The sequence below is a fragment of the Heptranchias perlo genome, chromosome 27, assembly GCF_035084215.1.
Source record: "Heptranchias perlo isolate sHepPer1 chromosome 27, sHepPer1.hap1, whole genome shotgun sequence".
Classification (NCBI taxonomy): domain Eukaryota; kingdom Metazoa; phylum Chordata; class Chondrichthyes; order Hexanchiformes; family Hexanchidae; genus Heptranchias; species Heptranchias perlo.
The window spans coordinates 33,590,893-33,603,765 of record NC_090351.1 but is presented as its reverse complement, the minus strand read 5'-3'; the positions used below and the strand labels follow the sequence as shown (position 1 = coordinate 33,603,765).

At 44.6% G+C, this 12,873-nt stretch overlaps 1 protein-coding gene across 1 annotated transcript in view; it reads left to right on the top strand.

The window, feature by feature from the left end:
• Positions 1-12,873, top strand: part of LOC137344654 (polymeric immunoglobulin receptor-like) — a 67,403-nt gene that overhangs the window by 44,735 nt on the left and 9,795 nt on the right. The window contains exons 7-8 of the mRNA XM_068007778.1: positions 1,716-1,828; positions 10,608-10,690. Coding sequence (XP_067863879.1) covers positions 1,716-1,828; positions 10,608-10,690 — 196 coding nt within the window. The remainder of the gene's footprint in view (positions 1-1,715; positions 1,829-10,607; positions 10,691-12,873) is intronic.

Sequence of the window (12,873 nt, the reverse complement as noted above, 5' to 3'; positions counted from 1 at the left end):
CCAGCAAACACTCCTCCTAGGACAGCGGTCCCGGCCCTGCCCAGGTGCAGACCGTCCGGTTTGTACTGGTCCCACCTCCCCCAGAACCGTTTCCAGTGTCCCAGGAATTTGAATCCCTCCCCCTTGCACCATTCCTCTAGCCACGTATTCATTTGAAATATCCTCCTATTTCTACTCTGACTAGTACGTGACACTGGCAGCAATCCTGAGATTACTACCTTTGAGGTCCTATTTTTTAATTTACCTCCTAACTCCCTATATTCTGCTTTTAGGACCTCATCCCCTTTTTTACCTATATCGTTGGTGCCTATGTGCACCACAACAGCTGGCTGTTCGCCCTCCCCCTCCAAATTTTAAATAATTAATCATTCTAATTACAGCCAGGAAAACAATATGAAGTAAAGCTCATTTATTTTAATACTTTAAAAAATGTGTGGGCTGGATTATCACCCCCAATCCTGCCTGATTTCCCTCCTTGTCCTCATTTGTTACCGCTGCTTCCCAGGGTCGCCATAGAGAAGTTGACAGTAGGTCTCGGGAAGCAGCAGTAACAGCCCTAAAGTCTCCCCACAGACGGAAAGGGCCTTGTAGGGGCCTCCTCCCCTTCATTCTGGTCCCCACTTACCTTGCTTTATAAGCTTTAGTCTCTGCCGAGGCCTACAAAGCAGTCAATGTGCCAACCTTCAACACCTTTCTGCCCCTTTAACTGCCCAGCTGCCCCCTCTGGTGCTGCAGCTGGGAGGAGAATCCTGGCCTGCGTGTTAAATTTCTTATCTTTGTAACTTTATTTTAAACTCTAGAGCTTAATTTTCATCAGGCTCTTGGTATGAGTTAGGTGGTGCAGTATTATCCCCAGTTTGATCCCTTCTGGTCCCAACCTTATCCCAAACAACCTGCCAACCCTAATCTCCCTCTTCACTGCCTCCTAGTGTCCCTGCTGGCTCCCCCTGACCCTTCTTCATTGATCCCTTTCCACCTTCTCAGTCACTCTGTCCCAGGCTCCCCCTCACCTACTCCTTGATGCCTCCTGGAGCTTGAGCTGAGGGTTCATAGCCTAGAACTAGGAATTACTTGACAACATAACAAAATAACACACACCAGTCTTCCACTCCCAAGAAAAGATCATTTCTACAATTGTTAGAAGCTTGGAGCCCCAATTGGATTCCAGGTCTCCATGGGAGGTGAGAGGACAAGAAACATGCAGTGTTAAACATTGAGTCGACTTCAGCATCTGTTACCCCTGATTGCATCTGCTCATAAATTGAGTCCAAGGCTTATGAGGGGCCCAGAACTTGACCAGGCCTAAGCTTTCAACTTTCAATTTTTGGTGTGGAGGTGTAATGGCTGCCTTCTGTGTTTATTGTATAATGTGATTCTTGGAACTAACTGATCCCTACGATCCATGTGACTGATAGAACCAAGTGGTTAGCATGGATCAATTGGACACCAAGTTTTTATGCTATATTCATATATTCATACAGAAACAAAACTTATTAAAAAATTCTTGTGGGCACAATGAAAAGTTGTATGGGTAAGTCCTTCTTCTAATTTATTCCAGCTTCTCAACGAAATTATGGAAGAAAGTACAACAAAATAAAATGCAGCATTTTATAACAGAATCCTTTATCAATCACAAGTGTTAAATTTTCTTCTATTTGAAATCAATCGACACACTGTAGTATGGCAACAATCATTTATAAATGCTTTTTTAAAAGTTTTTCAGAGATGATGGACAAGATATCACATATGACATGGCAACAAGCAAATTCAGCACTCAGATACAAGAAGACTTCCCCACTTATATTTATGAGAAGCCTCATCATGAACAGTAGGAGGCTGCAGATGCTTCAGAATCAATTCAATATCCTACTCTTGCATTTCAATCATAATGCTTCTGTTACCGATACTTTAAACTTACTTTCTAACTTTATAAGGACAGTCTGAAGTACTTAGTTCCATTTTTATCAATGTCTTCATCTCAGCTGACAGCTTCAATTCTACAGCCTGCGCCGTTTTTGAAGAAATGTGGCTCAGAGATTACTCTCATTGTTATTAACAGGTGAATGCTTAACGCTTCTGGATTGCAATCCACTATTTCAGCAGACGTGTTAACACTTAAAATAAATGGGCTAATATCTGCGTTAAAGTAGCAGACAGGACGTGTCATACGGACGAATTGCGTGCTCATCGACTGATGAGGCCAACAATAATTTCTAGCTTTACAGAGTAGACGTAAACTGCCCCCAACTGCCTTTATAAATTTTTTTTCTAAAACCATTGCGTTGCAAGATGTTTTTTGACAGACTTATCGGGTCATTGATTGTGTTTATTATGTCGATTGATCACATGTCAAATTAAATGCACATCACTGTATACAATGGCAACAGGAGACTGAGGTTGAATCTGTTAACAAATTGAATATTTTTGCTAATAAACCATCACCTAAACAATGAAAGTTCTGACATTTGGTAACAATCTTTCTGTGGATATTTGATTATACTGAGGTGAGGTGATACTCAGGGTGGCATGTCAGGTAATGTATTTTATGTAGCCAATTACGATGGAATGTTGCTAGACTTAACGTAGGCCCAGAATGTACATTCATTGGGATAACTTCTGTGATACAAGAAAGAAAAAAAAATAAAATTCTAGTGCTGTACAAAGAACTTTTCATTAGGCTGTGCAATCATTCTCTGAAAACCATAGCCCATTCAAAGTAGGAAAATACAGCTCTATAATAAGGTTTGTGACGATAACAAAATTGCATGCTAAAGTAACATGGTTTAGTGAACCAGTTCACTGGACTGTGCCAAGTTCTCTCTGCCCCTAAAAGTACCCATGTTAAAATTCAAGTCTGAATTTTGAAGGGGAAACCTCTTAAATAATGACGCTTCTCTGCTGTAGAAGTAGAACAAGGCATGGGGACGGCTACCAACACTCAACTTGTTGACCCAACATATTTTTTTGGTCAAGTGTACTTTTGGTCTAACACCAGGTATCTCGCCATTATATTGCATGGTACATATTTACATATTCTGTGCATATTATCAACATGACTGCTAAGCGATCAGCTCAGATAAACCTGAAATGGTTACGGGACTATTATTTTACAAGCAGAGAAAAAAATTATTGTATCCTACAGCGCCCAACTCCATTCACAATTCCTCTGATAATGAAACAGCCCATGCCAGCCTACAGCATGACCTGGACAACAAGTAGCTGGCAACATTCACACCACATAAGTGGCATTGGCATTCTCCAATGAGAAAATCACAACTACCTCCCCCTGACCGTCAATGGCACCAAAAATGCCAAGTCCCCCACCATCAACATCTTGGAGGGTACCGTTGACTAGAAGCTTAACTGAACTGTCGCTACAAAAGATGCTGAAGACTGTGTGACAAGTGGATCATTTCCTGACCCCCTCAAAGTCCCTACACCATCAAAAGGCTCAATTGTTCAAATACTCTCACCTTGCCTGGGTGAATGCACCACAACAACACTAACTAAACTCAATGCCATCCAATACAGAGCTGTCCACTTGATCATGCCTGTGTCACTGGACTCAATAATGGCCCACTCCAGTTGTTTTTCTTCTTCACGGAAAGGATTTAGGAATGAATTATGTTTGGCTGTTGTGTTTTAAGACAAAGTTATTTTGCACAGGTTTAAAAACCTACAGGTTTCAGCCACTGAGATAAACTGTTTGTCTGCTAATAAGCCAGGCATCAAAGCTATGTATTAAAGCTTGATAAGCCAGTTTGTGGAATGAAGTCGCTCATAGTCTACTTTAGCTAAGACAATGAGGGTCACTTGACTAGTCCCAGGCTCATTAAGTCAGGATGGCCTCTATTCATTTGGAGAAGAGCAGAAATGGCTTCCTTAAGCCTGTATTCCAAGGTGGGGGGTGGGGGGAGAGGTGATCAGTAGTATGTCTTATTGACTGGCAAATCATTGAATGGAGAAGAAATCAGAGGGACAACCCTCCCACTTACTGGGAACACAAAGGGAAAAGGAGACATGAGAAGTCAGGTCAGGGGATTGTGAAGTACAGGCTTGGGCCTGGAACTTGCAGCTAAGATGTAGGACATCTGTTTTTTTCAGTTAGAAGTTGTCCAGAATGAAAGGCAATGTTAAAAACAAGTAAATCAGCCCCTGAAAGGACAGGGCACATGGTTTATGATATGGTTCACAAATATGAAAATTCAATGAGGCTTGATTATAACTGATACTCTGTATGTTCACTGTAAAATGAAACAGATTAACAACTCTTATCTGGCTAGATCTCACAAAGGTCTTTTTCAGTTGCATGAGGCACTTGTGAAAGACAAGTCTTCCAGATCTAGTCACTATGAGGTGCTCTTGTTACACCAATGTATAATTAGATATTGGCCAGTGCGGGTACACTCCTGAACACAAGATGTTCAGAATGCTTATGGGAGTCACCAGCATCGCTGTACCAAAAAAAAATCTAAGACAGACCTAAAGCTTGTATCGAGAGTGAAACAAATTAATGCTTGCCGTGGTTGAGCCAGATCTACTGATTGATGATTGGGTCAGTTGTGCACCATCATATGCTTGAGTTTGCATTGCTTGGACTTGAAGGAGTGAAGATGATGTTTGTACGAGGGGAAATGACAGGGATGGGAGGCAGTGATTGATTTGCTTTATTGCATGTATCTCTCACAGCTCCCTCCCCGGAGCACAATTGCACAGATAATGGGTATGGTGGCATAGTGGTTATGTTACTGGACGAGTAATCCAGCGGCCTGAACTAATAATCCGGAGTTATGAATTCAAATCACTGCCACGGCAGCTGGGGAATTTAAATTAAATTTTTAAAAATCTGGAATTAAAAAAACTAGTATCAGTAATGGTGGCCATGAAACTACCGGATTGTCATAAAAACCCATCTGGTTCACTAATCTCCTTTAGGGAAGGAAACCTGCCGTCCTTACCCGGTCTGGCCTATATGTGACTCCAGACCCACAGCAATGTGGTTGCTTCTGAATCGCCCTCTGAAATGGCCTAGCAAGCCACTCAGTTGTACAATCTTGCCACAGAAAGTCATAATAAGAATAAAACTGGATGGATCACCCGGCATCGGACACGACAAAGGCAAACTAAGCCCAGTTGACCCTGAAAAGTCCTCGTCCCCAGATGTTAGTGAGTTGTGCCAAAATTGGGAGAGCTGTCCCACAGACGAGTCAAGCAATAGCCTGACATAGCCACACTCACAGAATCATAACTCTCAGCCATCGTCCCATCCCTTGGTATGTCCTGTCCCACTGGCAGGACAGACCAAACAGAGGTGGCGGTACAGAGATATACAGTCAGGAGGGAGTGGCCCTGGGAGTCCTCAACATTGACTCCGGACCCCATGAAATCTCATAGCATCAGGTCAAACATGGGCAAGGAAACCTCCTGTTGATGACCACCATCAGTCCTCCTCCATGTTGAGCACCACTTGGAAGAAGCACTGAGGGTAGCAAGGGCACAGAATGTACTCTGGGTGGTGACTTCAATGTCCATCATCAAGAGTGGCTCAGTAGCACCACTACTGACCGAGCTGCCAAGTCCTGAAGGACATAGTTGCCAGACTGAGCCTGCGGCAGGTGGTGAGTGAACCAACACGAGGGAAAAACCTACTTGACCTCGTCCTCGTCAATCTACCTGTCGCAGATGAATCTGTCCACGGCAGTATTGGTAGGAGTGACCACTGCACAGTCCTCGTGGAGACGAAGTCCTGTCTTCGCACTGTGGACACCATTCAACGTGTTGTGTGGCACTATCACCGTGCTAAATGGGATAGATTCAGAACAGATCGAGCAGCTCAAAACTAGGCATCCATGAGGTGCTGTGGGCCATCAGCAGCAGCAGAATTGTATTTCAGCACAATCTGTAACCTCATGGCCCGGCATATTACTCACTCTACCATTACCAACAAGCCAGGGGACCAACCCTGGTTCAATGAGGAGTGTAGAAGAGCATGCCAGGAGCAGCACCAGGTGTACCTAAAAATGAGGTGCCAACCTGGTGAAGCTACAACTCAGGACTACATGCATGCTAAACAGCGGAAGCAACATGCTATATAGACAGAGTTAAGCGATTCCACAACCAACGGATCAGAGCAAAGCTCTGCAGTCCTGCCACATCCAGTCGTGAATGGTGGTGGACAATTAAACAACTAATGGGAGGAGGAGGAGGAGGCTCTGTAAACATCCCCATCCTTAATGATGGCGGAGTCCAGCACCTGAGTGCAAAAGACAAGGCTGAAGCGTTTGCAGCCAGAAGTGCCGAGTGGATGATCCATCTTGGCCTCCTCCCGATATCCCCACCATCAGAGAAGCCAGTCTTCAGCCAATTCGATTCACTCCACGTGATATCAAGAAACATCTGAGTGCACTGGATACAGCTAAGGCTATGGGCCCTGACAACATCCCGGCTGTAGTGCTGAAGACTTGTGCTTCAAAACTAGCCACGCCTCTAGCCAAACTGTTCCAGTACAGCTATAACACTGGCATCTACCCGACAATGTGGAAAATTGCCCCAGGTATGTCCTGTCCACAAAAAGCAGGACAAATCCAATCCGGCCAATTACCGCCCCATCTTTTCATTCACTTTGCTGATGATTGAGAATCGAAGGTGTCGTCGACAGTGCTATCAAGCGGCACTTACTCATCAATAACCTGCTCACCAATGCTCAATTTGGGTTCCACCAGGACCACTCAGCTCCAGACCTCATTACAGCCTTGGTCCAAACATGGACAAAAGAGCTGAATTCCAGAGGTGAGGTAAGAGTGACTGCCCTTGACATCAAGGCAGCATTTGACCGAGTGTGGCACCAAGGAGCCCTAGTAAAATTGAAGTCAATGGGAATCAGGGGGAAAACTCTCCAGTGGCTGGAGTCATACCTAGCACAAAGGAAGATGGTAGTGGTTGTTGGAGGCCAATCATCTCAGCCCCAGGGCATTGCTGCAGGAGTTCCTCAGGGCAGTGTCCTAGGCCCAACCATCTTCAGCTGCTTCATCAATGACCTTCCCTCCATCATAAGGTCAGAAATGGGGATGTTCGCTGATGACTGCACAGTGTTCAGTTCCATTCGCAACCCCTCAGATAATGAAGCAGTCCCAGCCTGCATGCAGCAAGACCTGGACAACATCCAGGCTTGGGCTCATAAGTGGCAAGTAACATTCGTGCCAGATAAGTGCCAGGCAATGACCATCTCCAACAAGAGAGAGTCTAACCACCTCCCCTTGACATTCAACGGCATCACCATCACCGAATCCCCCACCATCAAATCCTGGGGGTCACCATTGACCAGAAACTTAACTGGACCAGCCATAAAAATACCGTGGCTACGAGAGCAGGTCAGAGGCTGGGTATTCTGCGGCGAGTGACTCACCTCCTGACTCCCCAAAGCCTTTTCACCATCTACAAGGCACAAGTCAGGAGTGTGATGGAATACTCTCCACTTGCCTGGATGAGTGCAGCTCCAACAACACTCAAGAAGCTCGACAGCATCCAAGATAAAGCAGCCCGCTTGATTGGCACCCCATCCACCACCCTAAACATTCACTCCCTTCACCACCGGCGCACTGTGGCTGCAGTGTGCACCATCCACAGGATGCACTGCAGCAACTCGCCAAGGCTTCTTCGACAGCACCTCCCAAACCCGCGACCTCTACCACCTAGAAGGACAAGGGCAGCAGGCGCATGGGAACAACACCACCTGCACGTTCCCCTCCAAGTCACACACCATCCCGACTTGGAAATATATCGCCGTTCCTTCATTGTCGCTGGGTCAAAATCCTGGAACTCCCTTCCTAACAGTACTGTGGGAGAACCGTCACCACACGGACTGCAGCGGTTCAAGAAGGCGGCTCACCACCACCTTCTCGAGGGCAATTAGGGATGGGCAATAAATGCCGGCCTTGCCAGCGACGCCCACATCCCGTGAACGAATAAAAAAAAAGGTTCCTCCAGAGCTCATAACCGAGGTGAAATGATAATATTATGGGGACATGTAACTTAATTGGACACGAGGAAGCTACTGAGTGTATGAGGCATGAACAGGAAAATTACACCACCAATTGGGGTCTAAAATCAGTGCCCGAGGTGGTAACAATAAAATTTATGATAACGGGAATCAAGGGGTTAGGGAGAAAGGACAAGTGATTCCACCCACGAGAAACATACTTCGCCAGGGAACAACCCACCAAAGGGTACCAATCAGGGATCAATGCACAATTTAGTGAAAGTCAGGAAAGAGTAGTGAAGAATGATTAATTAAAAGCTTTCTCTCGGAGAGGGTTGTGTCCTTGCCGAAACTAAACAATGTCCTTTATAAGCTGGCCACCACCTCAAACATTGGGAAAACGCAGGGGGAGATTCTAATCAAAGACCTCCGGACCCCCTCTACCCAGCTTTCTGTACGATGTTTTATGATTTTCTTTGTCTGTTTCATGATGTGTGATATGAATCAAATGAAACTGAGACGAGAAGAGCAAATGGCTCAAGATAGTATGTGATGCTAACCAGGAGAGGTGTGGATTCTGGGGAATTTATTCCCAAGTTCCTACAAAGGGGCGACTGTTAGAGATTAACATTGAGAAATAGTTAAGAAATCTATTTTACACAAAACAATCACATATTAAGTTGAGGAAGGAGATGATGGGGGCAGTAGCTGGCACAGATAAGCAACCGGCTCCATGCTGCTGATCCTATTTCTCACTGTCAGTGCCAGGCAGTTCCATGTTACAGCCTGCGTACAGTTGGTGGCATCATGCTGGTTCATCCCTGGTGCCTGCTGGCCTCTTTGGCAAGCCTTCTTTCACCAGCCAAGTGCGAGGCAATGACCATCTCCAACAAGAGAGAGTCTGACCACCTCCCCTTGACATTCAACGGCATTACCATCGCCGAATCCCCCACCGTCAACATCCGGAGGGACTCCATTGACCAGAAACTTAACTGGACCAGCCATATTAATACCGTGGCTACAAGAGCAGGTCAGAGGTTGGGTATTCTGCGGCGAGTGACTCACCTCCTGACTCCCCAAAGCCTTTCCACCATCTACAAGGCACAAGTCAGGAGTGTGATGGAATACTCTCCACTTGCCTGGATGAGTGCAGCTCCAACACTCAAGAATCTCAACACGGTCCAGGATAAAGCAGCCCGCTTGATTGGCCACCCTAAACATTCACTCCCTTCACCACCAGCAGACTGTGGCTGCAGTGTGTACCATCCACAGGATGCACTGCAGCAACTTGCCAAGGCTTCTTCATCAGCACCTCCCAAACCTGCGACCTCGACCACCTAGAAGGACAAGGGCAGCAGGCACATAGGAACAACACCATCTGCACGTTCCCCTCCAAGTCACACACCATCCCGACTTGGAAATATATCACCGTTCCTTCGTCGTCGCTGGGTCAAAATCCTGGAACACCCTACCTAACAACACTGTGGGAGAACCTTCACCACACAGGCTGCAGCGGTTCAAGAAGGCGGCTCACCACCACCTTCTCAAGGGCAATTAGGGATGTACAATAAATGCTGGCCTCGCCAGCGACGTCCACGTCCCATGAACAAATAAAAAAAACCTTGTACCACTTCAACCATTAATATATTGAGGCACTTCAAAACCATCAATAAGTTGGCATGCCAACCACTAGGGACTTTTCACTTAGATGCCATTCAGCTCCCATCAAAGTTGACATTGTAAGATCTCCTTTTTCATGTCCCCTCATTTATTCTGCTAAAGTCTTGTAAATGCTTCAATCACCAGCATTCCTGTTAATTAGAAGATATCGTACGACTCATTTAGGTTCCACATAAACATACTTTTAGAAAATGAAATTCTCCAAAGAAATTTGAAAAAAAAATCATAAATTGCCAACAAAATCAATAACAGAAGCCTATACTAAAAATGTACGAGAGATTAAGGTAGGACAGAGCTGCAAGAGGTCCTATATGTGCTCCATTGCTCATGGAGATTCCTTACGCCCATTAATTTCTCCAACCTGGCTCAATCCTGGCCTACATGGATTGAAAACAGCACAAATACCACTTGTAGTCAGAAAGTGGGGAAAAGTCATCTTCACAGATCACAAGTGATTTAATTCTGGTCGTTATGGTAATAATTCCCAATAATTGTGGGTGAATTCTGATTGGACGGTTATTTTCCTGCCGGTGGAAAATTTTTCTCAGTCGTCATTGTTGTGTTGTCATGGTGATTGATTCAGCAGATAATGTTTTCTTTTTATAAACGTGTGAGAACGCATGCAGAAGAATTGTGAATGTGTGAGTGGAGTATACAAGAGTATTGTATCTCAATACAATTCATTATAGTAATGCACAAATATGGCTGAAAATTAAGCAGATTGCTCTACTTTACATGTAAACTTCAGAATGTTATAGAGGGTAAAAGGCCCCAAAACACCTAGAATAACAACCTAGTCCTTTAGTCAGGGCCACAAACCTTTTCTTTATATTTCCTTACTGTGAAAGAGGAACTGGTCTACTCAACTGTTATATGAATAAGGAAGTGACCAACTCAAATACAGTATAAGGAACCAACCGATTCAAACACAGTACAGCTAAAATACGATGTCTGCCCAGGGTGAATTCACCCACCAGAAACTGTCCACAGCAATGGAATTAATTGCTCTTTTGATTCTGACTTCTGCACCAGGTAAGTCTTTCTTTTAAATCTTGTTTTTTTACTGTTACTAAAAAGTACTTTTGTAATCAGAGGAGATGAAGACCAGAAACTTCGACTGACTGACTAATCTGGAGTTTTGGTGCAGTCAGCTAAAGGTAAACCACCCACGGTCTTGCAAGTTGTTGTTGTTGTAATATCCATGTGCTTTTCCAGCATCTTCAATCCACCTTCGCTTCTTTCTGTGCTTTCCCGCTGCATCTGATTCTTTCGGCCCTCTTGCAGCTCTGTCCTACCTGAAACTCCGGCTCCTCATCAATGCCAAGAGGCGAACTTCATTTCTTTTTAGGCTTACAACAAAAAACTTGCATTTATTCAGCACCTTTAACGTAGTGAAACGTCCCAAGGCACTTCTCTCTACAGACTGCACAGAAAAATGTTGAACCTCGAACATTGTCTCTTAAAATGCAAACTGTGTGAAATATCAGACTTTAAAACAGAAGTTCTTTTCAAAAGAAAAATCACCATGCTCCATTATTTCAGTTCAATTACATTTAAAGAAATATCAGCAATATCTCACTTCTTCTAAAAGATTAGATGTTACCAAAAATTGAATTGCATCAGAGCCTTGAGTGTTTCTTCACACTGTGCTTTATCCAGCAACTGAAGCTCAAATAATGTAATTGCTGTTGAAGCAATTTGTTTTGTGACTTGTGAGTTTACTTGCATTTAAATGATCATATTTCTCAGTACCAGCTCAGAGCTGATAAACCTCCTCCTGTCGTTTTTTGGACTAGCCCTACAACACCTATCTTTAGATTCACCGAACGCTCTGTTTGACACCAGTGCACATAGATAACATCCTCAACTGAATCATCCATGATGCTCTTGGTGTGTTGCCAAACCAACAGTTCCACAAAGAAAGTATTTTAACCTTCCAGCCTTCACGCTGCATTTATTTCTCATTGCTTTCCTGCACCAAAAGATAACCAATTTTCCTGTCACGTCTACCTCAAGTTTGCCTGAAAAGTGGGCACTGGACTTTGAAGGCTGTATTTTGGAGGCAATGGGTACGGATAGTGTGGTGATTATCTTACCAGACTAGTAATCCAGTCGGCCTAGACTAATAATCCAGAGAGCGTGAGTTCGAATCCCACTGTGGAAGTCTGAGAATTTGAATTCAGTTTTAAAAATCTGGAAATAAATAGCTGTTATTAGTAAAAGTTACCATGAAGCTGTTGGGTTGTTGTAAAAACCCAACTGGTTCTCTAATGTACGTTAGGGAAAGAAACCTGCCATCCTTACACCAACATGGTTGACTCTTAACTTCCCTCTGAAGTGGCCTGAGTTGCATTAAACTGCTAGTGGTTCAAGTGGAAGGCCCACCACCTTCTCAGGCCAATAAATTCTGGCCTCGCCAATGACGCCCACATCCCAAGAATGAATAAAAACAATCCATTTTTTAAAGTGACCAAGAGCAATTTTGATAACAGGACAATCATCGATCTTGGGGAAAAGATTTGGCTTAATCGTTCAACTTTGCTGAAACAGCAAGGAGCAGTGTGTTTGACACCTGCGGTTTGCTGGGAAGGTGGTATGGGGAGCTTAGAACCTTCAACCACAGTCCAGGGCAAACATGGCTTTCCCTCCAGCTGTTGACGTTACCATTGTCTTGAACCTTTTTGCCTCTTGGGTCCTTCCAGGGTTTTGCTTGAGGTATATGTAACATTAGCCAGTCTGCAGTGCATAGGTGCATGCAACAAATGGCAAATCCCTTGTTTGAAAGTTCTCCATGGAGCCCAGGGAGGTATAGGCCTGAGCACTGTGTTTTAGGCTGGATATCCAAAAACCCATGTAGTCCCTCCAGGCTCCTTCTGACAGGACAGGCCCAGATGTGAATCAGAAGGGATGTTGCTTCATCAATATGCAGCTGGTCCGCAACCATCATCGTCACATCAGGCAAGTGACTGCCAAATTCCCAGGCTGCTAACATGATGCCCTCATTCTGCAGCATGTATTCCACCACTGATTGCAAATTCCCAACGAGTGAAGAAGTGCTTCATTGGCGACCAAGGATACTCACTGCTGCCTTGTCTGATGCCTCCTTTGCACCATTCCAGTGCACCAGCTGAGAGAAGATATAATGAGACCCATGCCATCACCAAGGCAATTATTGAGAATGCCGATGACAGGACAGTTCAAGGAGCATCCTGCAT